Source organism: Colobus angolensis, unplaced genomic scaffold (genome assembly GCF_000951035.1).
Source record: "Colobus angolensis palliatus isolate OR3802 unplaced genomic scaffold, Cang.pa_1.0 Scaffold11, whole genome shotgun sequence".
Classification (NCBI taxonomy): Eukaryota; Metazoa; Chordata; class Mammalia; order Primates; family Cercopithecidae; genus Colobus; species Colobus angolensis.
Window position 1 is genome coordinate 4,727,983 of NW_012112030.1, and position 26,776 is coordinate 4,754,758.

General features: G+C 36.4%; 2 protein-coding genes across 3 annotated transcripts; one reads left to right on the plus strand and one right to left on the minus strand.

The window, feature by feature from the left end:
- Nucleotides 1–1,356: 1,356 nt before the first annotated feature.
- CLEC12B (C-type lectin domain family 12, member B) lies at nucleotides 1,357–9,322 on the minus strand. Its single transcript, XM_011953080.1, has 6 exons — nucleotides 9,104–9,322; nucleotides 7,211–7,309; nucleotides 5,328–5,546; nucleotides 4,662–4,816; nucleotides 4,345–4,460; nucleotides 1,357–1,775 (listed from the first exon to the last, which is right to left on the minus strand). Exons 1-6 carry the CDS (start codon nucleotides 9,192–9,194, stop codon nucleotides 1,625–1,627), a joined length of 831 nt encoding a protein of 276 aa, XP_011808470.1. The 5' UTR covers nucleotides 9,195–9,322; the 3' UTR covers nucleotides 1,357–1,624.
- On the plus strand, nucleotides 6,669–26,070 carry CLEC1B (C-type lectin domain family 1, member B). Of its 2 annotated transcripts, XM_011953069.1 has the most exons (7): nucleotides 6,669–6,693; nucleotides 9,117–9,162; nucleotides 17,726–17,989; nucleotides 19,773–19,892; nucleotides 20,053–20,207; nucleotides 21,807–21,913; nucleotides 23,712–26,070. In XM_011953069.1, exons 3-7 carry the CDS (start codon nucleotides 17,926–17,928, stop codon nucleotides 23,854–23,856), a joined length of 591 nt encoding a protein of 196 aa, XP_011808459.1. In that variant the 5' UTR covers nucleotides 6,669–6,693; nucleotides 9,117–9,162; nucleotides 17,726–17,925; the 3' UTR covers nucleotides 23,857–26,070. The 2 variants fall into 2 exon arrangements, with proteins under 2 accessions (XP_011808459.1, XP_011808452.1); XM_011953062.1 differs by lacking the exons at nucleotides 6,669–6,693; nucleotides 9,117–9,162 and adding an exon at nucleotides 18,640–18,738 and having other exon boundaries at nucleotides 23,712–23,938.
- The last annotated feature ends 706 nt before the right edge of the window (nucleotides 26,071–26,776 follow it).

Here is a 26,776-nt window from a genome sequence, read left to right on the forward strand (position 1 = left end):
ACAATTGTATTTCAAAAGTTGTGCTTAAATATATTGTTTGTAATTCTTACTAAATTTTCACATTGACATTTTTCCTTTATTCTACAGTTTCTGTTAGTGTATATATAAAACACTGATTCATTCATAATTTTAAATATTTAGAGAATAAGAAGCTACTAGATGGTATGTATGAAGTTGTAGTTTCAAAGGACTGTCAAAGTACTGAAATGCATCTAACTTTGAACTTGGATTATATCAATTTTCCAGTAAATTCTAGACTTCTGATCTAGCAAAGTCAGTATCAAAGGCTAATTTCACCATTATTTTCTGCCTATATATAGCTATGAACGATGTGAGGATAAATGGAAAACTATATCCTTTACCAGTATTCTGAAATCAGCAATTTTGTTCCAGGAAAAATCTTGAACTCTAGATTTACAACGTTTAGCATCTAGTGCGCAGGAACACTGACAAACTGTGATTCAGGAAAGGTCTAAATAATTAAAGATGATGGTTCTTATATTTTGATGTCTTCAAACAGTTTATTAGGACTTTTCTGAGGGAAACAAAATATCAATTGTAAGAGAATATATTTTTATAATAACACCCAGATTACAAAATCAATAACATCAATATTACTAATTTAACTAAATGATAAACATATAAATATTGGCCAGGGAAAGTGACTCACACCTGTAATCCCAGCATTTTGGGAGGCTGAGGTTGGCAGATAGCTTGAGCCTAGGTGTTTGAGACCAGCCTGGGCAACATGGTGAAACCTCGTCTCTACAAACAAATACAAAAATTAGCTGAGCATGGTGTTGCATGCCTGTAGTCCCAGTTATTCTGGAGGCTGAGGTGGGAGAATTGATTGAGCCCAGGAGAGCAAGGCTGTAGTGAGCCAATCACATCACAATACTCCAGCCTAGGTGACAAAGTGAGACACTGTCTCAAAAAAAAAAAAACAAAAAAAAAAAAGTAAATATTAAATGCTTATGCTTCTTCACCTAGATTACAAGTTACCTAAATTTTAAAGATTAATAAAAATACTTATTTTTGTAGGATTGTTGGAGAAGAAAAGTTATTTTGCAAGTACAGGGTGACACTTAGCTGGTTCACAGTGGTACAAACATTTGCTAAAATAAAATATTTCCAAATCAGTTGATACAGTGCTGCAGCCCCAGCTACCAGGATCCTTATTTAGCCTGGGATCCCCACGACCTCCACATGATCCGGCAACTATCACAACAGGTATCTCTTGGACCTTGTTCTAGTGCTGTGGCCTGTGTTTTTAAATATTTAATTATCACCCTAGTTTTTAAATATTTAAATATCACCCTAGTGCACACGTGACCATATAATAATAATGTAAGACAGGCAAAGAAATTCAGTGAAATGATTCTGAGACAATCATAAAGCCATAGTGTGGCTATTCCCCTTGGTCCCCAGGGATAATTGTAAGACTGAATAATAACATCAAATCAGAAGATGTCAGACAAGGAACTGGAGAATGTTTGTTAAACAAGTTCATTTGTCTGATGATGTAAATACACAGTCATTTTAAAAGCTGGTTTTGGCTCTGGTACTGTAGTTTCCTCTTTCCTCTCCAAGTCTCTTACTTCTTGGAGAATTTGGAAGAAGCATACTAATCCAAATCCTCAATCTTCACTGGGGCGGCCATCTTCTCGCAAATCCAAAAAATTTCGGCACTACAGCGAGAAATATAAATATTTCCTTTTTGAAAATAAGCACATCCTTTGGATCCATTGATCTGGTCCAGTTCTTTATTACTAAATCTGAAAATTAATTTGAAATGTATTATAAATTCTATATTTGAAATATGATCACTATTTAGTGCTCTCAGTTGCTCTTACAGCCAATGTCATGTATCTGAATATTGGGAGACTTCTGCCTCCACAAACCTTCAAAATCTGAAACTGTGTAAAACTGGCACAAAATCTCCCTGGAGCTGGCACATCTGGGTTCTTTATTTTAAGTGGATCATGATCCCAGGTAGAATTCTTTAAGAAAATAATTAAATCCTGGGCTGAGAATTTGTATGTCCTTCAGAAATATGAAATTCCATTAATGAAAGCTACTCAGTGAAGCTTATATTAGAAGTACTTGAAGTTCTTCGGGACTTTATGAAGAAAAACATAAAAATAAAATCACGTTCTGCTATAAAAAGCTATCACATTTTACTATGCACAAATATAACTTTTCACATAGTTATACATATGTGGTGGGTAAAAAGAGAACAAGACAGACGTTAAAAGAGGAAATGAATGACTGTATAGATATGGTGCTGACAATAGTATTCACTTCCTCTGCTAAGAAAGTGATGTTAACCCTGAAATAATGTCTTTAGAAAATTATACTTGTCAGGTCTAAATTTTCTGTGTGCCCAACATTGTTTCTTCCTAAATGACCTGCATTACACTGCCATATTCTTTTCTTGCTTCAGGGCTAGGCTTACTAAATCTTAGCCGGGGCTTTTACTCAGTAGTCAAGGAAATGGTTCTACAATCTGGAAGCTCAGTCTCTCTAACCTGAGTTTGACATGCGGGCTTATCTGACAGCTGCATGTCTCAGGGGCCAGGGTCTGTAGGTTCCGAACCCTGCTGTGGGGGCCACCTCCCTCACACTTTGATTAAGAGTGAGTAGAGAGGCCAAGGATGATTAAAATCCCTTTGGGAGAAGGGACACATCTTAGATTCCAACATGGAATGTGTTCACATGATGTCATGGTACTACTCCTGGAAACCCTCAGTCTAGTAGCAACACCTCAGATCGATATTAATCAGTTCATGCCGAGTATTGCTCTTGTCATGAAGAGTAACTGTCACTTTTTTTGTTTGTGTATTACTCTGCATGTGCTTTTTGTCATTATTATTAGTGTGAAACCAGACTAGTTGACTTGATATGATTAATAATGGTGATTAGAGAATGGGGGATTCGTGTTTGAGTAGAAGTAGCCACGATGAAACATTGGGAAATGGATGAAGATAAAGTGTATCCAGGGAGAAAGTAATAGACCTAGCATTGTTTGTGATTTAAGGAACTGCTGAGTCACTGCTGAAGCATGGCATCTTTGACAGAAGATGAGTGATTATTATTCAGTTTAAGAAAACTGACAACATGCTTTAAAGAGTGAAACAGGAGGGAGGGGGGTGGATAATTATTTGTTGGGGGAGGAAGGTAGATAAAAAGCCATTATGGATACAAATATCTTGTTAGATAGAAGAAGTAAGACCTAGTGTCTGATAGATTATTAGGGTGAATACAATTAACAATAATCTACTGTACATTTTACAATAATGAGAAAATAATAATTTGAATGCTCCTAGCACAAAGAAAATATAAATATTTAAATTGATAGATATCCCAATTCCACTTATTTGATCTTTACACACTATCTGAATATATCAAATTATCTCATGTACCCCAAAACATATGCATCTCTTATGTATCAATAAAAAATTTAAAAATCCATTAAGATGCCAATGATCTTAATATTATATTTAAAATATTAATACAGTTGTTTCATTTAAATGTACTTATGATGAGGTGTTCCTCAAAATTTTTTTTTTATCGTCTGTGAAAGAATTCAGCAAACCTAATATCCCCTTACACATTTTTGTTGACATCTATTTTTTCCCTAACTTTAAATAGTTAAAAAAATTGAAAGTTTCCAAGTGTTATATATTCTATTTGTCCTTTAAATATTCTCATCCAAACCTTGAAGTGAAAGGTTTAGTTCATTTTAATTCATAAAAGACACTGGCCATATGTTGTAATTTGCAAGTCCTCAACATGACACTAATTGTTGAACTAACCAGTCAATTCAGTCTTACTTTTTGTTAGAAAATGGTTGACAGTTATTTGGTATAAATAAACGTGTTGATGTGTGTTCTTATGACCAGCAGTACCCTTATGGATTGGAGGTGATGGAGAATCACAACAGCTGAGTGACTGAGTGCACAGTCCCTAAAGTGCAATTTATGAGCTGAGTGACCTCAGGCAAGTTACTTAATCTCTTTGTGATAATATTTCTACCTATAAAATGGGAATATAACAGTGCTTTCTTCAAGGGTTAATATTTATAAAATCCTTTGAATGTAGTATTAGGTGTATGTGTGTTAAATAAACACATTTCTACCAAAAGATAAAGTTCAGTGCCTTGCCATAAATTTGTCACAGAGATGAAATGAACTATACCTCCTTTCAATATTTGTTACTGGAACTCTTTTCTCAGTATGTTGTACTCCTCTTTTTATGTCTGTGTTTATAATTCTCACAATCATTATTAATTTTCCCAGGATTCCATGGAAAACTTGTGTTTACCCTCAATAGTTAGAGACGTACAAGGATGGAGAGGGAACAGAGCCATCTTCCCAGAACCAACTTCTGCCAGAGGAGTCCCATGATAATCCCAGCCAAAAGAATGAAAACATGAGTAATGGCTGTGACATAAGAAAATCCTGAGAAAACAGAGAAAAAGTTTTATGTGAGTGCCACATTCCGATTTGCAGAGTTAAGACAGATGAGAACATTCATTAAATTCATGTATTAATTCTAATTCAAGATGCACTGAATTTCCATCCTGTGAATCAGATATTTTATTTATTTCTCTCTCATTGTATAGATAATGTCTAGAACTAGAGAAAGAGACTCAATCCTACCTTTTCTTCCAAACTGTCTATCTTCACTAGGGTGGAGTTCTTGTCTATGCAGTCCTTTCTACTGTTAGTCCAGGTTTTCTCTTCATTTGTTGTAAAATAATAGCAACTATTTTGGTACCATTGCCACATTTTAGGACATGGATTACATCTGTGGTCTGAAAAGGAAATTATACCCAATAATATAAACTGAATGACCCTGGAGTGACTGGAGAAGGCTTTGAAACAAAATCATTTAATTGAACAACAGGGTCTGAGAGCCAGCACCCTGAAAGCATACTGCTTTAGAAGCCTCTGAAAATAAGGTGACCCCTGGTTATGGGTTGGGGCAATAGGGATTCTCTTTTCAGGGCTTAGTCTTCTGGCCTCAGAATTATCAGCTGTGCTTTTAAGCTTTCATAACAACAGGATCACCTAGAAATAGTTAATAAAATGAAGGGTTGAAGTATCTGGATTGGAATCATTCCAAGATACTTCCCAAATTTGCCTGTGACTTCAAAAATATTAAATGAATTTGTATATTTCTTTGCTGTCTGTAAATTTGGTGCAACATCATTGAGGTTCATTGGATGACATAACTCTCTCAATACTCTGAGGTGGTACATGTGATCAACTTAGACCAGGGCGACATATGCCATCTGACTGGTCAGCAGGTCTAAGTCTGATTACCTGAAATATGAATGATTAGCTCTTGGCACAGTTTGATGGCCATTTGTTCCTGCCTCTTCAGTAGACTGGAGATCTGTGATTTGAGAAAGTCCTCCTCCATAGACAAGTTATTAGAGTTGCCCAGTTGCTGGGATAAGTTATACTGCCGCTGGTGGATGGTTTTCTGAAGTTGACTCAATTTCTCTGAATCTGAGTTAATGTCATTAGATATCTGCAAAACTCCAAGACATGACAGGAGACAAGTTCATATATTCTTCTATTCTCATAACTGTAGATAATTCTTGTGACAGAAATGTTTCTTAATTGTTCAAGATTTATTAGTAGCTGTTAGTATTCGAGGTATCATGCAAGAAACAAACCAGATGCCTTTCTATTCCAAATTATTTATAGTTCTTTTAAATTTTATTTACATTTTTATTATTACACTATATTAAAATAATGATTTAATAATTATGTATTTCTGACATCACATCTAAGGAAGGGCTAGTCATTCTGCCACTCATTTTCGTGAAATTATTTTATTTTTGTTTTATTTTATTGGGAGATAGATGATGTAATTGTTGTTTTAATGAAAACAGCATTCTTTGGGACAATGGCTATCGCAAACTCTGCAGATGACCTGAGATGCTTGTTTACCAAAAGGAAAAAAAAAGCAGATCTTAATGGCACATCAGACCATTTCTGGTCATGGGTCCATGGAATATGCCCTTTTCATAAACATTTAAGGTGCTTCATCAGCCAACAAATTTAAGAAACACTGCACCAAAAGCACAAAATTTTAGAAAAGAAATGTCACCCTTCTATATGGACATATGTTATTGCATATGTCATATGTCATATATGGACATATGTTATTGCATTTTCACTTAGTTTTAAAATGTACATTATTGTAGAAGATCAGCTGCTAATCTCATACTGATCGACTCCAGAATATCTGTCACTGCTGCTTAAACATCATATTCCTTTTCAAAAGAGCAAGGTACATCATTAACCTCTTTTTATGTTGACAAACATATGTCCAAATCCTAATTATCCATTAAATCTTAAAAAATTATCCATTAAATCATTAAAAAGAAATGAATGTAGCAGAGGAGATGTTAGTATCATTCAGCAAATTAACTTTCTTGACTATGAGTTCCCTGTAAGTGAATAGCATGCCAATTCACTACTCTGTATACCATATACTTAACAACTCTGTAAAGTTTGTATTCTCAGGATATTTTTCTCATTACTCAAGAACTCCCTACCATGTTCATCCCCAACTGCCCAAGGACGGGTCAGAATCAATAGAATGTTACTTTGTGGCCGTGGTGCTTGAGAGTGGAGCTTCCATTGTCATGTGGAGATGGTTCAACTCTCTTAGTTGGTAAAGTGTATCAGGCCATTCTTCCTCCTTGTTTATATGTCTTTCTCATTCATAGAAATCAGGCTGCTGCTGTTACTTGGAAGATTTCTCTCCACTAGAGAAGTCTCATATAAGCAGACTGAGCCTAGTCTAGTGCTAAGTCTTCCAGGTAAATAACATAGCATGCACTTCCTTCAGTACATATTTCTTGACTTTATTTCTCAGCCTTGGAATGATAGGTGAATGTGTGTCTAGGCCGAAAAGAGGCTCTTTATTCTAATGAATAACTAGAAACGAAGAGTCTTCATTTAAGTCCAGTTTAGCTTACCAAGATAAAACAATGAATTTAGAACCACATCCTGATAATGTCTTTTGCTGGTTTATTGGGAAGATATGACGAATAGGAGATATATGAGACAGCAGAAAAGTATCAGAGGATTCAGGATGCTAGGACCCATCTGCAATCCAAGCTGATTACACATGGTTTACAAATATGGTTTCTAGTTGCTTTTGTTGGGTTCGATGCGGATATACTTACACATCATCCCCAACGTCACCAGCCCAATCAGCAACATCAGGCAAAGAGTTAGCAGACCCAGGGCAGCATGACGCCAAATGGGAGATGGAGCTGGATGCCCTAGAGAAAGCCCACAAAGCAATTAGCAAACAGAACTGCTTTGTGCTTGTTTCGCTTTGGTTTGTTTATTTCTCACACTTAGGGAGCTTCCGGATACTAACATTTCTTTCTTGCTCCTTTAATGCCCTCATTTAGAAAATACCTAATATGAAGTGCAATGAGGGTGCCGTCATTGGTTCCCCTCTATTTCTCCACCGCTCTTCTTCCCTTTAAGAGGAAGCTTCTCCTAATTTCAAGGTTTTTGCTTTACATCATTACCCACTACCCACTTTTCTTCCTCAAGTTTATTGAATTCATAAATGAGAGATCTATAAACTGCTTTTCTGGATGATACTGACAGTAGGAGACACCTCAAGCTTTTGAGCTCAAAAGTCTCTATAAGGCAGATGTTCTATTTGCCTTGTAAAAGTGGATTCTACTTTTTAAAGTATCTTTTACCTGTTAACAATAACTTATCTATTATTCATGCTATTTATCACCTAATAAATAATGAATGAATACTGAATGAAAGAAAGAAAGAATGTGCAGTCTAACTTACAAACAGCAGAATAGACCAGAAAGCCATTAGCATCCTACTCGTAGTAGTTGTTGTCTAAAATATCAATGATTGTCATATTTTCCTTAGCTTCGTATTCCTTGATTTAGGTCCAAATAACATCTAGCCCAATATTTTAGTTATAGCGTTAGTCTCCAGGTGTACTGATATGCACCGTATCCACACCTCCCTTTTTCCTCACAGATCAGAATTAGAAGTTTAAAAAAAAAAAACAAGGCAAAAATGTGGAACCACCTTTATTAGACACATGCAAAGTCTATTCCCATCATCTTTTTGTAAATATCCTTCCCTCAAATGTCATGTACCACACTAAATGTAAACATAAATCTAGAGGGCAGGAGAAAGAAGTTCAGATGACTGACATGATTCAGGGGAACCTGGATAGTTAACATATCTGAAAATAAGAGATGTGGTCTTATGTCCACAGAATCTGATTTGATTCTTGAACATGGAGACTGCTATTTATTCCAATTAAGCATAAGAGAATGAGCTGAAGACCAGCACTGAGTCTGGGCTTCCCCACATAGCAGTTGTGTGAGCTTGCTTAAATTATCTAATTTCTCTCAGCCTCAGTTTTTTCACCTATGTGATGGAGAAAATACTAATATTCGAACATTATTGTGCATTGTCATCACAATTATATCTGTATATAATGTACATAAAATACTACCCAGATACTATTATTACTGGTTCAACATTACAAATTATACTTGGATTTCAACTACCCTAAAATTTGAAAAAATACTGACAAAAGAGAAACTAGCTCTGATCCATTTCTAATCCACTCACTCATCTTCCAGTTTTCTCTGAAGTAACCTACATCATCTAAAAGAAAAATGTCCTCTACCGTCTCTATTTTAGAAGCCTCCAGTCTGGTTTCTGAAAGAATATCCTCCTCGCATCTCTAACAAGGTATAAATATCAAGGATTATATTCATAAAAAGAAATCTCTAATTCCCCAGGCTCAATTTCTGGCATGTCCAGTCAGAATTTTTCTCTACAACACAGAGCTTCCTGAAACAGTGATATCACACAATTTTAAAGAGGTTCTGAAAGCCACATATTTTCACTTCAACCTTGGGAACACTCACTCCTCTAATACATTCCACAAGATTTGTCCCCATTTTGGAGATTTCACAGCACACTGTCTTTAACACCAGCATTAAAGCCGGCACCTCAAATCATTTAACACCTGTCCATTCCCCCAGCGACACAGCTGGTGTTCTCTGAACTCCTACCTTTTTTTCTTAGGTTATTTCCATGTCGGTTATTCCTTGCTCCAGCATAATCCTGAAATGTGAGTGTTGCGTAGGTCACTTCTTCAGACATTGTAGAAGAAAACCCTACTTTAAATTATCTAATTAATGTTTCAATATCTTGAGGCCTGGGAACAGGGTGTCCTTTTCAAGGCTGAGAGCTTTGATATAGGCACTCAGCTGACCCAGACACACTCCACTGGCCCTCTGTAAGAGGAGAATGACAATTTGTTTTTCTGCAGAGAAAGTGAGAAAAGTCAAATATTCTCCTTAGAAATATTCTCATTAGAATGTTACAGATCTCAAACTGTCTGCTCTGGCAGCATTGTTCCTCGCTGTGCAGCTAAAAAGGGGTGCTTGGAGGCAGAACGGGGGGAACGTGGAGAACCTCCATGATCCTGGAGGTAGAGGCTGCTCTGAATGTTTCAGAAAAGAGTCAGGTTGTCTTCTTTACATTTACCTAAGGCTAGCTAATCTGCCTGGAGATGCTGGTTCTAGTTTATTCTCAGCCACATCAGATATTAAGCAGAGACACACATTAAGACAGGAAGAGCTGTGTCACAGACCTGGCTGCTATTATAGGAAATTCAAACACACACGTGTGTGTGTGTGTGTGTGTGTGTGAGAGAGAGAGAGAGAGAGAGAGAGAGAGAGAGAGAGATGGTGTTGGTAATGGGGCATGGAGAAGAAATTGATAGCTACTTAGCTACTTAAGGTGAATATGAATGGGAGTGCCCTCTTCTGGCAAGATTGGAAAAGTTCCTAATAGAACAACCACCCTAGAATAATCCTGCAGACAGCAAGGAATACACAGGACGAGATTTTTGAAAGATTTTTAAAACCTGAAGTTTCAGGAGAGTGAAAGTGAAAAAAGCAGGTCGATTCTAGAGAGAATGAGACTGGCACACGGCAAGATGTTTTTGGTTTTATTTTTTTTTTAATTTTTTTATTTTTTAGACGGAGTCTCGCTCTGTCGCCCAGGCTGGAGTGCCGTGGCGAGATCTCGGCTCACTGCTTTTAGTTCGTTCGTTTGTCTTTCAGTCATTCCTGCAGGGTAGCAGAATTCTTATAGAAAGCATGCTGTATTTCTGGATTACAAAATCAGATGATGCTGTGTGGGGCAACCACAGCTACAAAGAGTGCTGAAGTAATTGGATATCCACACAACTACTGGTTAATGAGGATCTCTAGAGTATCTTTAGGACTTGAAGCCTCTTTAAACTTCTATGTATTTAGATTTTTTTTTAAACTTAATAAAATAACCAACCTCTATTTTCTCTCGCTTAGGTCTAAAAATACTCTGAAAAGATGCATCCAGTACAATTGAAGTAAACTCACTGCACGAAGCATTCTGACTGTGATATTACAAATTTGAACAACACAACATGAGCAATAAAGAGTTGACAGTTTGTATAAACAGTGTTCTATTAATTGGAAGAACAGGAGAAAAACAACATGCTGCACATGTAGTTGGTCATAGGAGTTATAGCCATAGGATTTCCATACACCTTAAAGAATTGAACCTACTTCTAATCCTACCATAACTTTTCATTAAACTTACTAATTTATATAACAAAGTAAATTGTTGTTAAGAATCTGCGGGAGGTGGAATAATAGCCCTCCAGGATGCCCACGTTCTAATCCTCAGAACCTCTGAATATGGCGGCTCACCCTGGCAAAAGGGTGGGGGGAGCAGGGAGGGATAGCGTTAGGAGATATACCTAAGGTAAATGACAAGTTAATGGGTGCAGCACACCAACATGGCACATTTATAAATATGTAATAAACCTGCACATTGTGCACATGTACCCTAGAACTTAAAGTATAAAGTGTATATATATACTTCATATATATGTATACTTAAAGTATATATATATGTATAGTTAAAGTATATATATATGTGTATACTTAAAGTATATATATATATATATGTGTATATATCTATAGAAGAGGGTGGTTCCCTGGCATGTGCCTCACCCTCAAGCCAGGAGACTGGCAGCCTAAAATGTGTGTAGACATTCCTGTTTTCATGCCCCAAATATTTGCCTTTTGGCCTGCCATGCCCCCTATTCTGTACCCGTATAAACTCTGAACTCCAGGCTCCAGATCAGATGAGCAGACGAGGAGATGAGGAGACAAGCAGATGAAAGGTGGAATGACATGGCAGAGAAAGAGAGAGGAGGAGAACTTCTGAACGCCAAGAGGAGTTCAGCTGGGAGTGGTCAGAAAGTAGTTTGGCTGTTGGATGGCCGAACCCAGAAGAAGATCACCTCCCACTTTATCCACCTTCCAGCTCCCCATTCATCCCACTAGGAGCCACCTCCATGACTCAGTAAAACCCCCACATTCATCCTTTCAGTTCATGTGTGACCTGTTTCTTCTGGGATGCTGGACAAGAGCTTGGAATACAGAAAGCTGTCACACTGGCCCTCTGCCCTTGCAGAAAGGCCGAGGAGGCACTGAGCTAGTTAACACTTAAGCTGTCTGCAGATAGCAGAGCTAAAAGAGCATTGTAACACTGGCATTCCAGGCACCCACCCCTAGACACTACAGTGGGGCCCGAGCCCAAAGGGCTCACCCCAGCCCCTGCACCTGCCTGTCCGCATGCTGTCCCTCCCACAAGGGATTTGAGCTCATGGCAGTCAGACAGACACACCCCTGTCACACACCCTGCAAGGGGGGCCAGAATCCTCCCATTTCACCTTAATCACATGACTTCCCTCAATCACACTCGGTGGATTAGATGAGATTAGATGGTACTGCTTATTTTTTATTTCTTTTTGAGATGGTCTGGCTCTGTCACCCAGGCTGAACTGCAGTGGCACAATTTTGGCTCATTGCAACCTCTGCCTCCTGAGCTCAAGTGAACCTTCCACCTCAGACTCACAAGTAGCTGGGACTACAGGCACACACCACCACACACAGATAACTTTTGTGTTTTTCTTTCTTTCTTTTTTTTTTTTTTTGGTAGAAGAAGAGTTTCAGCATGTTGCTTAGGCTGGTCTCAAACTCCTGAGCTCAAGAAATCGTCCTACCTCGGCCTCCCAGTGTGTTGGGATTACAGGAGTGAGCCAGCATGCCTGATGCCTGGTATTGCTTTTTACAAGAAGTACACGGGTATTCAAACTTCCTGACCTTTATTCAGATGTTTGCCCTGCCTGAAAACCATTGCTTTCTTCTTTCTCTTCTTAGTCAATATTTACCTTTTCTTCAAATATTAATGTAAATCTTAATTCAATTGATTGTTATTTATTATTTAACTTTTTACTTACATATGTTTTGTGTACATATGCCTGATCAACTCTGTGGTATGATGTAGACTGGCACATTTTTTCCTTCAGCTTCCCTACTGTTTGCAACAAATGCTCTGCTGTAATTTTGGTCTGATAGTTATTAATTGATTAGTTTATTAACTTAAAAAAAAGCTTATTTAACTTTGAAATCCACATGTTTAAGCTTTCTGTAAATGAAGGAGAAAATATTAATTATACTTTTCTATGACAGGAAATCCTACCATTTCCAAATTAAACAGTATTTAGTATTTGTGGAAAGCCTGGTAAGTCAAAGGCGAACAGCTTTGGTGTAAAAGTGGTATACATTCAAAAGTCTGTGAATAGCTAGCATCAGTTGTGAAACACTCACTTCCTTTTGTTTCTGTCTGGAATCATTATTATAACCCCCACAGTGGTCAACATCTTGTTGTCTTTCTCTTTTACACATCCACCGGCCATCCCTGTATATTGATAGGTCTTAGCTGTAATGTTATGTATTCCACTAATTTTCATTCTTACTGCATGTACTCCTTGTCATTGTTATCTTACTTTCTTTAACTCATTGTTCAGCCAAAAACATAGATAATGGAGTCTATGAAAGACATCATAATGCAGGGGAAAGAATTTAGAAACTGGGTAAATGGTACTACTTTTTACAAGAAGTGTGATGATTAAAAAGTTCCTCAAATTGGCCGGGCGCGGTGGCTCAAGCCTGTAATCCCAGCGCTTTGGGAGGCCAAGACGGGCAGATCACGAGGTCAGGAGATCAAGACCATCCTGGCTAACACGGTGAAACCCCGTCTCTACTAAAAATACAAAAAAACTAGCCGGGCGAGGTGGCAGGCGCCTGTAGTCCCAGCTACTCGGGAGGCTGAGGCAGGAGAATGACGTAAACCCGGGAGGCGGAACTTGCAGTGAGCTGAGATCCGGCCACTGCACTCCAGTCTGGGAGACAGAGCGAGACTCTGCCTCAAAAAAAAAAAAAAAAAAAAAAATTCCTCAAATTATTTAAACTTCTCTTCCCATGTGCAAAATCAGGATTATAATGCCTGTGATACATATATGCTTCACTTATTCAACAAATATGTATTGGGTAACACAGAAAGTCTCATTTAACATCATTAATTAATAGATTCTTAGAAACTGTGACTTAGGTAAAGCAAGGTAGAACAAAGCCAATCTGATCATAGGCTAATGGATATAGACAAGAGCTAAGTACTTACAGCATATTTCTGGTCACAAAAACATTACCCAAGTTGTAAATAAAGACTCAAAACACTTCTAATAGTAACTATTAAAACAATTGTGAATTATACATAATACATACATTCAGGAAAGAGGAATAAAAACAAGTAAGGTAATTATTTACTCAACTTTTGGTGAAACAGTAGGTGTTGGTGGTAATAGCAGTAGGTTAAATCAAGGAATGGATATTTGCAAAGCAAAAATTGTCAGAAGCACCTTCTAAACGATGTAGGTCAACAAGACTATTACAGGTAGAGTGGGCTCCCTGAGTGCTTTCAGACTGCGTTGCTTATTGTCTAGTTTATACTGCATTTGTATAGTTATTGACTATTCTACAAATTCTTGTTCTATAATAATTTGTATTCATTCATTCATTCATTCATTTTCTGATCTGCTTATTCCAGCTGTATGGTTTAGGTGGCCAGAGCACATCCCGGCAATTCAGGGACAAGGTGGGCACTGACTCTGGACAGGCCACCATCCCATCACAGGGCACACGCACACACACACCAACATTCAGTCACACTGGGAGCATGTAGACACACCAATTCACCTAACATGCACAGTTTTGGGATGTGAGAGAAAACTGGAGGACCTGGGGAAAACCTATGCAGACAGAGGAGGCCGTGCAAACTCTACACAGTGGCCTCAGGTAGGAAGCAATTTTTTTCCTCAAAACATTATAACAAAACAATCTTATACAAAAGGATGTTACTCAAGAACCTGCTTTAAGTGAATGTCCATCACTATTTTAGAGCCAAGAAACATTTTCTTCTGGGGATAATGGACGAAAGTTTTATTACCGAAGATAACTATGTGTGTCGGATAGTGATCAGCGTTATAGAAAAGAGTGAAGCAAGGAAGAGGGACAAGAATGTGGGCTGGTGTGTACTCAGGTGAGTAAGATGTTCTAAATGTGTGTGTGTGTGTGTGTGTGTGTTTTGTTTTTTTTTTAACAAAAGAAAGAAGTTTACATAGTTAAAATCTAACACTATGTGCTTCATAAAGACTAGCCTCATGATTTTTCTCCGTGAATACTCAACACCAATTTCAGTGTCTGGAACGTAATTAACATTCGTTAAATATTTGCTTTAAAACAGACAATTTAGAGTGTTCTTAATCTATAAAATATTAAATGAATAAAAGGTTTTATTTCAAATTCAATTTCATCAGGAAATTTGGAATAAAGAATTTTTTTACGCCGGGTGCGGTGGTTCACGCCTGTAATCCCAGCACTTTGGGAGGCCGAGGCAGGCAGATCATGAGGTCAGGAGATTGAGACCATCCTGGCTAACATGATAAACCATGTCTCTACTAAAAATACAAAAAAAAAGAAAAAAATTAGCTGGACGTGGTGGTGGGTGCCTGTAGTCCCAGTTACTCAGGAGGCTGAGGCAGGAGAATGGTGTGAACCTGGGAGGCGGAGCTTGCAGTGAGCCAAAATTGCACCACTGCACTCCAGCCTGGGCAACAGAGCAAGGTTCTGTCTCAAAAAAAAAAAAAAAGAATTTTTTAGCTGTATATAGTTTCCTTAGTGAAGAAAAGGAAAAGGGAATAAGATACTCAAGCAAGGTTAAAATATTGAGGCAGAAATAAAATAAGCTAATAATAGGCTTTAGAGGGTGATTAAAAGGTAACTAGCAAAGACTCTGGATTCGGGAAAAGGTAAAGAAGCATTTGTGATATCTATCTCTCTTTCCTGAGTTCTCTGCTTAACTTTTGCTGAGTAACTCAACTTACATTTATAGAATGTGGGGAGGGAGCAAAATTAGAACTCAGTGTTATCAAGGGCTAGTTCCTTTGGCCCTGAGAGCCTCTGTCTTCACTCAGCTCTTCTAACACCACAAAGTCATGTTAGGGGGATAGACAGAAAGGCAAACATGTATTTTGTGGAACACAGATATGATATAAGACTCTCAGACTGTGGCTGGAATGATCAAAGATCCAAAAAGAAAGATTAAATTACAATGAGAAAGAGGAATGAAGCAATGGAAAGTCCAGAGTCTGAGATATAGGGAAGGAGTATCTCCAAAGGCAGAGTGTTAAATACTTCAGGCATTAAATATACCGTTCCAAACATTAAAGGATCAAGAACTAATCCTGGCACATTCCTGGTGGTTTACAAAAATAAATGGGATATGTTTTATAATGAAATCAGCTGCTCAAGACAGAGAGAATGTGGATACCTCAACAAAGCAATCTAATGGTTATTTTTAATACCATCTTAAAGTTTTTGTTAATAAACAAAAACTGTTTACAATAATTCAAACATCTTCTCAATGTCCTTGGATCTTACCTTTACATATCTGATTTAATGTAACAAATTAAGTTTTCATATGTGCCTGTTTGGTACCTTAGAGAACAGAATAAAGCTTTATTGGAAAAGTGTCATTTGAACTATAACCTCCACACATTTTTTTTTTTCTCTCTGTTACTTTGTTACAGTTATTTATTCAATTATTTTTTAGTGTTTCTGTATATTTTAGGTAACAAAACACTAAAGTAAGGCAGTGACAAAAAGAACCTGAAAGAGAGGGGTTATTGTGACAGAATAGCCTCAGTACTTGCTGATGAGTAGGTGCAGAAAGCAAGGAAGAGAGGAAGGATCAAACCCCATTCCAACCCCAATCTTCCAGAAAAGCCTGAGGATTAGTGATGGGAGAGCGAAGAGTCCCTTTTGGCTGAAACAGAAGTTATGAGAACAGAAGCAGTAGTAGATGAATGGGAAGTGACTGAATTTACCCAGCTTATGATTGGGAATTCCTGAATATTTTAACTGAGATAAGAAACTCAGCAACAAAAATGGTGTTGGGATCTAATTTTTTTTTTTTTTTTAATTTTTAGTCCTTTCTTAAAATTTGGCATTTATTTCAAGTGTGATTTTTTAAATTAAGAATTAGTTTTGGTAAAAATATTTGAATCATACTAAGTTTGGCTTTCCAAAATTAGGGAATGTCTTTTATGTGTGTTACATTTATTCTTCACCTCATTCTCAAAATAATTTGAAGAGTATAGAGAAAGAAATTTAGAATGAAAGATAATTTTAAGTGAATTGACAAGGAATTCAGAGTGAAGCATATAGCAGGGAAGAAAAAAAATCTACAAGCTATGCCACAGGGCAAGTTAATAAACAAAATACCGCCTACTACAGCCCACATAATAACTATATTGAAAAGTTGAATACTCTGCTAATTAAAGAAAAATATAATTCAGATTATTTATAAGGTAAATGCCTACTACTTAAAGTTTTGCTAGTCATGGCGATTTAACAAAAGTAAAAATCCGCCATAAAACTATGTAAGAGCTACTCTATGGCAAAATAGACAACATCCTTCCCAATATTCCTATAATAAACGCATCAGCTAGCTTTGTATGGCTGTGCTTATAACTACTTTCAATGCAAGCTAAGACAATTTAAAAGCGCATTTCATAAAGTTAAATGTGTGCAATCATATTATATTGTGATGAAAGGGTGCTAGGACTCATTCAGTCTTAAATACTCATCTAAGCACCACTGTACTTGAAATGATTTCATCAAATCAAAATTCTTCCATTCCAGGAAACTCACTTTAAAGCACAAATACTAGTAAAGAACAACGCAGCAAGTCACTAACTCTGTAATATTTTACTTTATTTGATAGTTTTCCTTCAACACCTAAATCTAAGCAATATCAGGCCTGCCTCATGTGGATCCTTCAAATGAAAAATAAAATGTATAAAATACGCAAGAAGTTGTATAAATTCTAGGTTATAATCAGGAATGATCTCCTCCAACACAAGACTATGAAACAGCTAATTTAGCCCCTGTCAGATCCAATTATATTAGACCTGCTTCTCACAATCGGATAAACTATGTATCTGCTGGTGAGCTATCCATGAATTTTCATCAGAAATCTCTCATTTCAGCAATATAATTTAGACTAAGCTAGAGTTAAGATAAAGCAGGAACCTTTGTTCTTGGAAAGGATACACATGATGGAATGCCCCTTTATTTAGTGTTAAAGATAAAAAAAAAAAAACAGGAAGCAAATACCCTATCTACTCCTTTACCACAAGTTATTATTATTTTTGTGTGTTTGTGTTCAAGGTCCATGTATCTCTGAGCAGCTATGAAAAGGCTTCCTGGAAAACAATAAGCAAAGAAAAAAAATGTGTCCCATTTCCCATGGTTCTACCCTACTAGAGACAGGAAGATCATATACTGACAGATATTGAAATTGTAAGAGTTGGAAACTACATTTTGCAAAGTCATTGAACTCCGAGCTCAGTTGCAGCACTCGGGAAGCCATGCAGGATGAAGATGGATACGTCACCTTAAATGTTAAAACTCGAAAACCAGCTCTCATCTCTGGTAAGAATGCTCAGAGCCAGCAATTTGGAAATTAATTTAAAAAATGAGTTGATTCAGTTTTTGGTTTTTCTACTATTGATAGTGTATATAGTTTAATTTCTTTTTCTTGAAAGATGTTAATGCTCTAAAGCATTTGAGTAGTGTTTTCATAAGCTCATACAGACCTATTTAGATTACAAGCATCCAATATACATGCAGGGAAAACTGCATTAAGGTTCTGAGCGTTTAATGCTAGAGGGCATAGAAGTCAAGGGGATAAAGGAAGAGAATGGTTGGAAGTTTCATTTTCTGAATGTGAGCAAATGAGTGTGATTCTTCATTTGCTGTTTATTAAAGCAACTATTCATGGAATGGGTGGGCATAAGACAAAACAAAACAAAACAAAAAACACAAACACATCAGGCCTTAACAGCAAGTAATATTTTGGCTTGGAGAGGTAAAGTCCACTGGGGATGAGGATGGGTGTGTGGTATGGGAGTGGGCCATGCCTATTGTTGATGATCATCAAGAGAACACAAGTGAGATCTGCCAGCAAAGCTCTTTCTATTACTTAGAGGACCCTGAGAAGGCAGGGGCAGGGGCGGGGGTGAGCCTTCCCCATAGCTAACCCATACTGCCTGCTCCTTGATATCTTTATTATATGCCTACAGTTGACTCTGCTTCCTCCTCCTGGTGGCGTGTGATGGCTTTGATTCTGATGATCCTGTGTGTGGGGATGGTTGTCGGGCTGGTGGCTCTGGGGATTTGGTGTAAGTATTGACTCTGCCAGAAATTGGATTGGAGGAAGGTAATACTGAAGGGTCATGGCATATCCCACTAAGCTTCTCAATGGTCACTATTTGTCTATTTGTCACTACTCCAGCTGTCCTACGGATAGTTACCAAGAGAATCTCAATAAAGGAGAACGCTGACCGTTTCCTTGAGTTTAAGATAAGGTTTTGAGATTTTAATTAATTAAAAGTTATTTTTAAGAATGTACTACCGGCCTTTAAGACCCTCCTCAGTGTGGATCCAAACTATTTTTAAAAACTTCGTTGTCCCTTTTCCTATCTTGCATATCCTAAGAACCAGCCAAACTGGAGTTTTTCAATTTCATATATAAATTCCATGTTCCCTTGTCTGAAATTTTTCTCATTCTGTTCTCTCTATCTAACATTTTCTGTTTCTCATTTTGCTTACTAAATTATTGTGCATTTCTTCTTTCTGTAATTCTCACAGCCCTCCAATGGCACATTGTAGTCTGTGGAGTTGTTGCTTGTTTGTGCATTTGTTGATTTTTTAAAAGATGTTAGAATCTAACACTTATCATCCTGTATTTCTTTATTATTTACCTGAATATCACAAGTACTTTAAGCATAATGAGAAATCAGTATGCACTTTTAAATGAATGAATAGTTTGGCATCACAGAAAGTACAGAAAATAAGAGGTCATTCACTTCTACAACTCAGTTGAGAAGCTTGTATTGAAGCAAGTGAATACAGGCTCTGGGGTATTACTGATGTTGAGATTTTTTTATTTGTGATTGTCTCCTTCAAACAGTTCACTTATTAACCCTCAGGTGTCAGTTCTATTTCTTGATTTGTTCTTTATGTGAACAAATTTCTTTATGTGAACAAAAAAGTGTGAAGTCCCTTCACACTTTTCAACATTCATTTAATCATGTGTATCTAGTTAACTCCTCACATATTGGCAATGTTAATGAAATGAAAATTCAATGACAGATCTTTGCATCATTTCTATGGTTCTATTTACAAATTATTATTATTTACCTTTTGAATCTAGCTGTCATGCAGCACAATTACCTACAAGATGAGAATGAAAATCGCACAGGAACTCTACAACAATTAGCAAAGCGTTTCTGCCAATATGTAATAAAACAGTCAGAACTAAAGGGCGCTTTCAGTAAGTACTGTTTTTTTAACCTCTTCATCTCTCCAACTCCTGGAGCATTTCTCTTATGGCAACTGAAGGGAGTCTTGAGATCTGCAGAAAACATTGAATGTGGAGAACATGTAAGCCCAATTTAGAAAAAATACACCATTCCTGTGCTTGGTTTCTCCAGAAGGTCATAAATGCAGCCCCTGTGACACAAACTGGAGATACTATGGAGATAACTGCTATGGGTTCTTCAGGCACAACTTAACATGGAAAGAGAGTAAGCAGTACTGCACTGACTTGAATGCTACTCTACTGAAGATTGACAACCATAACATTCTGGTGAGAAGATTCTTATGTCAAATATTTTGGAGGCAAGGGAGAGAAACCTCAAATGCAACACTTGACCTTTTTTGTTTTTTACATTTTTCTTAACATCTTTCAGTTCGTACTAATCTAAGAACCTTATGAAACCTAGTAAGAATTACAGAACCCAAATACTCAATCCAATCATAATATTCTACAACATTGCTAGAGTTGATCAGTCAAATTGACTTGTCCCTTCCTGACAGCTCAGGCTATAGTGGGTCGCACGTAAAGAGTCAGCCCAATGCTGTTCTCAGTCATTTGTGTCCTCTGTTGTTCTAACTTGCTGTGCTGTCCACTTACTGTTTCTGTGGACTCAGACTCATGCGGGAGATATCCAGTTAAACAAATTAGCTTTTCTTTCCACTCCAGCAAAATAAGATAGTTTCCTAAAAATCTCAGCTCTATTATATAGAGATTAATTCGAGACATATATGCATATCCTGAATTTGTATTAGTCTAGGCAGATGCCAGGTTGAAGATTTATAACTAAAAGTAGTCATGCAACTTTTCAAGAAAAAGAAATTGTATAGTTGGATTTCAGGTAGAATTTATCTGTCAGTTCCTATTGGGAAGTATATAATATTGATATATTTTAAAGAAAATATTAGGAAATAACAGAAAGGTTCCTGGTGGCTCAAGCTTTAAGAAATAAACAGTCACACATGACTTTCACACAATATCTCCCGTGGAATGCCATTCTGAGTCTCACATATCTGTCAAGAAGCTCAAGTCATTTTTTATTTACCAAGAACGCATCATCACTTGTTATTCTGGGAAGTCTGAGAATATATAAGCATTTGGCCTTCACATAATTTTGTTACCCATAGGTTGATTGATTCACTTATTCCTTCATTAATTCAACAACTATGTGCTGAAACTATTCCAGAATTTGGACCTATGCAGTTAATAAGACAGAAAGAAAAATCCTTAACCTCAAAGAGAGTGTACTCTAGTTAAAGCAACAGCCAAGAAACAAAACAAATGATACAGTATATAGTTTAGTAGATAGTGATAATTGCTAATTAGAAGAAAGTAAATAGGGAAAGGTAGATGTACATTATTTATACATCCTTTTGAGAAGGACATCATAAATGCCTTTATCCAATTAACTAAAACAAGTTAATACTTCTATATGTAAGATTTTATAGGCAAGATGAGCAATAAAACCAAAGCAGGTAGAGCTTTAACTCTAAGGAATATACAGCTCATCAACAATATATTTCTTTGCGTTTCCTTTCTCTGTTTACATGTATTCCTTTGAATCATATTTGGTATTCTATTTGGGAGTATAATCCTCAACTGATTGAAGAGCTAAATATATGTTATAAAAACAAAGGAAGATTAGAATATCAGCTATTTTGTGTACAATTTTACCTGTGTCCTACAAGTTTTTTTTTAAGTTCTCAGACAAGTCAAATTGGTACAATTTCAAACATCAAATGTAATTCATTAATATTAATATAGACATGTAATCCAACATTTTTTGTTCAATGTCTTATCATGAAGCTTGTCTGTCATTACCATGAGCTGTGGAGGGATTCTGATTATTGTGTTTATTTATGTTTACAATAGGAGTACATCAAAGCCAGGACTGGTTTAATTCGTTGGGTCGGATTATCTCGCCAGAAGTCCAATGAGGTCTGGAAGTGGGAGGATGGCTCGGTTCTCTCAGAAAATATGTAAGTCACTGGACACTTAGAATAGGAGGCAGTAATAGAAACTCTTATTCTTGAGATTTCCTTTTCTCTCAGTCCAAGTCACTACTATGGATTGTATAAGCAGCAGCTGGTTCATTTACCCGCTAATTCAAACAAGAGAGCACTGGTCATAAGACAATTCTCCTTTCCCCTCTCTCCCATTCTTTTGCTCTTTATCTAAGCCACAATCTACCTTTATCTCTGATATTATTCCCATTCATTTTTACATTCAACTTTACCATGGAACACTGTGTACATGTATGTGTGTGTGTTTTCGTGTTTTGGTTGCTCTGATTATCTTCATATATTTTTGAAACAAAATTTCATTATCATTATTTTACAGTTGACAGTTGTTACCTTGAGAGTCCTTTTGAATTTTCAGTGTTATTTTGCCTACTCTTCTATTCTAGGAGTCTCCAAGAATTCAATACTTTGTAGTTCACAAGATAATTCCAATGTCCATTAATGAAGCTTCGTCCTTCTACAAACAATCCAGGCAAAGGGACTAATTGCATTAAGAGTTGAGTTGCTTCCTATATGGCTTTCTAATCTCTAGACTCAACATCTTTTGTTCATCCTGTACATCAAAACTGCAGGATCTCTTCAATTAAAATTTAAACTGATTGCCAAAACTTATATAATCTGATAATTACTCAAATTATTAATTAATTTTTTAAACAAATATTTATTAAGTATTTACTACAGGTAGCATCTTAGGATACTACAACTACAAGCAAGCCGCTTCACAGACCTTGGGCTTTATCTCCTATCTCCCATTGCTGGCTGCCTCATTCACAATATTGCAGGCAAATTAGTGTTCTTTCCATTCTTCCAACAAATAAAACTTGTTTTGTTGCCTTAAGACTTTTGTCTTGCTATTTTCTTCTTCTAGAATGCTCTGCCTTCACAACTCCATGACCAGCTATCTCTTGTGACTCAAGTCTCTATTTAAACATCACTTCTTCAATGAGGCTAACTCTACCCAAACTAAATTAGCCTCGCTTAAACCCACATCCATACAGTCTACCACTGTTTTGTTTCTTTGTAACTCTTACCATTGTCTGAATTTTTCTTGTCTATTTTTTGTGGGCTTCCTGCTGGTATCGCCCCACTGAAATGAAAGTTCCCCAACAAGAAAGACATTATCTTTCTTGTCTTTCTTTATCAGTGTATCCTCAGCACATAGAAAATCTTTGCCACATAGTTCTGCAGATATTTTCTAAATAAACTAATAAGTATATTATAAGCAGTTTAGAAAGAAATAAATATAACTTAACAGACAATTAAAATACAGCATGCTGTCTTAGATGATTTATCTTGTAACATAAATCCTGATTTCAAAACTACTGAATCAACTCACTTTTCCATGAGTGTATTCCCATCCATTGCAGCTACTTGTCCTGTAGGGCTCTTCCATCTCCTGTCAGTTCATCTAAGCCCTGACCTTCCATCAATACTGAACTAAAGTCTGATCTTGTAGATAATGCATTTTCCCATTATTTTGGAGCCATCTCCATCACTTCTTCAGGGGTCCTATTGTACCTAGAGTTCCCTTGCTCCCAATCTTATGCTACGTTAAATTAATATTGGGCTTTTCAAATATACATACCTTGTACTGCCAAGCAGCGTGGAGGTTTCTCAACAATGAGAATTGTTTTTTCTGTTTTTTCCTATTTTCCTCAGGGTCTCTATTTGGTGCATCAAACTATATACACAGAGTTTGATTACTGATTGTTTGCTTAGTTTTCAAAGGAATTTATTCTAACTTTCCCATTCACAGGTTTGAGCTTTTGGAAGACGGAAAAGGAAATATGAATTGTGCTTATTTTCTTAATGGGAAAATGCACCCTACCTTCTGTGAGAACAAACATTATTTAATGTGTGAGAGGAAGGCTGGCATGACCAAGGTTGACCAACTACCTTAATGCAAAGAGGTGGATAGGATAACACAGATAAGGGCTTTATTGTACAATAAAAGATATGTATGAACGAATCAGTAGCTGAAAATTGCATATTTCTCCCTTTCTTCTCTTTGGAGTTATTTTTAATATTGTCTTTCCTATCAGAATTACCTAGTCTCTTCTTTGAATATACAGAAGCAATAACATGAGTTTATCATTTGTTTCCCAATTATTCTATTTTCCTTTAATTTTCATTCTTCTTGTCCTCCATTTCTAATTCCTGAACATAGTATGATTTACTGCATCTTCAGGTATATACATATAAAATCAAAATCAGGCCAATATAGGTTAGGGCTTAATTCATATAAGTTGTGCAAAAAGTTGTTGAAATCTGTCCAAACTATCTAAGTTTGAAAGTCAGTGTAAGATAGTAAAAGGAATACTAAACTTAGAATCAGCAAAATAATTTAGGTGTCAATTAAGTAAATGACAATCATGAACCAGTGTCATCGCCTTTTTAACTTCCCTTTTCTCATATTTAAAATAGGAAAAATAGCACCCATCTTTTATACCTCACAGTTCTACAACCTAAAAGAAAACTTTAGAGTGTTAACTGTACTAGAAACTCCATGAAAGTGAACAGCATGACTTCCCCATTCACTGTTCTATTACCAGCACCAACCCCAGACCCAGGCTCACAAAACAGAGAGATATTAGTTTCTCATTGTATAAGATAGTTCATGAGAAAAATACCTCAATCACTAAAACATTACACAAATACAATTACTATTCCAAGTCTACCTCTGGTTAGGTTCAACAGTAGTAATTTTCTGTGCTAGAGAAGGAAAAGAAAGTTTGCAAGAAAATTCATGGGGTTTGTAAAATGAATAAATGCTTCTTAACAAGCTTCAGAGGCTACTAGACAGAAGGACAAGTAAAAATGCTTTATGTAGCGTTTTCCTAACAGTTCTGTGCTTTATTTTTGCTGAGTAACTGAGGAAGTATTTACAGAATATGTAGAAAGGCACCCTTTCACAGGATAATAGGCAAAAGTTGCATTTCTTTCCCACAGCTTCCCTTTTTTAACTAGTGGATACAATTTATGAACATGATTTTCAAACATCTCAACAGAGGTGTTGGTCCAAACGTAGAGAAACCAAATAGGAAACACAAATGCTGATGTTACTCAGTGGGAAGACTGAGGACACACAGAGACCTGGGTTTTTACCGGCACCATGACACAATTCTTACACAAGTAGTCTTTAATACAGTTAGAGAAATATCACTACTTTAGAACTTACTCTCTATGTGGCTTTGGATAAGTAATTTGGTGTCTTTAAAACTCTATTTTCTCATCTTGAAATGGGTTTGATATTATTACCTTGTTCATAAGTTAATTGTGAAGCTCATTTAATATGATTATGTAAAGTATTGATTAGAATACCAAGCATGTAACACATCCTTAATAAATGTGTGTTACTCTTAAAGCTCTGTGCACTAACACTCAAAGAAAATTGAATCTTTATCTTTTTTCTAGACTATGAATAATTAAGCAGATTTGGAGGGCTTAGGAACAATAACAGAAATACCTCAAATTTTACTTGTTACTTCAAATGTCTGGAGATCTTGGATTTGGGTAATGGTGTCAGTATGTTTTTTATTTTGAATTGTCTATTTAGAGAAACTAAATAGGAACTAATAATTCGGAAAACTGTCCAAAATTAGTATCCCTGGACTTTGTTTCATCCCCCCAAAATGGAAAAATATATGTGTATACATAACTATAGCACACATAAACTTAGAAGAATGATATCTTAGTGCATGGCAACAATACAATTAAAACTGTAAGCCAATCACTGTCATTTTTTTTCTGGTATTCCTATCTAAAGCATCTTATACATAAAATCAAAACAGCACAAATGTTAGTAGCACAGGTCAGACCACCTCATTTCAAATACTAAATCTTCTACATGTTATCTAAGTGAACTTCCTCAACATTTGACTTCTGCCTTGTTCAATTTGAAACTAACTTACAGGCATGCCTTAGAAATATTGTGGGTTCAGTTCCAGACCACAGCAATAAAGCAATTACTGCAATAAAGTGAGTCACACTAATTATTTGCTTTCTCAATTCATATAAAAGTTATGTTTGCATTACACTGTCTTCTATTAAGTATGTAATAGCATTATGTCTAAAAAATGTACACAGTTCTATTTAAAATACTTTATTGCTAAAAATGCTAACAATTATTTGAGTCTTTAGTGAGTGAAAATCTTTTTTGCTGGTGGAGCGCCTTGCCTTGATGTTGATGGCTGCTGATGGATCAGAGCAGTGGTTGCTGAAAGATGGGGTAGATGTGCCTATTTTTAAAATAAGACAACAGTAAAGTTTGTGGCATCAATTTAGTCTTCCTTTTATGAAATTTTTATCTGAAGCATGAGATGCTGTTAAATAGCATTTTACTCATAGTAAGCTTATTTCAGAATTGAAGTCAGTCCTCTCAAATCCTGCTACTGCTTTCTCAACTAAGTTTATGCAGTATTCTGAATACTTTATTATCATTTTAACAATGTTCACAGCATGTTCACCGGGAGTAATATTTGTCTCAAGAACCATTTTCTTTGCTCATCCATAAAAAGCAGCTCCTCATTTATTAAAGTTTCCTGATAAAATTGCATCAATTAAGCCACATCTCCAGGTTCCACTTCCAGTTCTAGTTCTCTTGCTATTTCCACCATACCTGCAGTTACTCCCGCCACTGAAGTCTTGAACCCCTCAAAGTCATCCATGAGGGTTGGATTCAAATTCTTCCAAGTGTCTGTTAATGTTGATACTTTGTCCTCCTTCCCTGAATCACAAATCTTTTTAATGGCATCTAGAATGGTAAATTGTTTGCAGGCGGTTTTCAAATGACTTTGCTCTGATATATAAGAAGAATCACTA

What these genes read in the sequence shown, in the direction of transcription:
- CLEC12B (XM_011953080.1), bottom strand. Translation starts at nt 9,194, where the DNA reads ATGTCTGAAGAAGTGACCTACGCAACACTCACATTTCAGGATTATGCT. An exon ending in GCTAATCATTCATATTTCAG is followed by an intron (nt 4,817 to 5,327) that starts GTAATCAGACTT and finishes TTTCCTTTTCAG; the next exon opens with ACCACAGATGTAATCCATGT. An exon ending in TAGACAGTTTGGAAGAAAAG is followed by an intron (nt 4,461 to 4,661) that starts GTAGGATTGAGT and finishes CTGTTTTCTCAG; the next exon opens with GATTTTCTTATGTCACAGCC.
- CLEC1B (XM_011953062.1), top strand. Translation starts at nt 17,926, where the DNA reads ATGCAGGATGAAGATGGATACGTCACCTTAAATGTTAAAACTCGAAAA. An exon ending in AAAACCAGCTCTCATCTCTG is followed by an intron (nt 17,990 to 18,639) that starts GTAAGAATGCTC and finishes ATATGCCTACAG; the next exon opens with TTGACTCTGCTTCCTCCTCC. An exon ending in TTGACAACCATAACATTCTG is followed by an intron (nt 20,208 to 21,806) that starts GTGAGAAGATTC and finishes TGTTTACAATAG; the next exon opens with GAGTACATCAAAGCCAGGAC.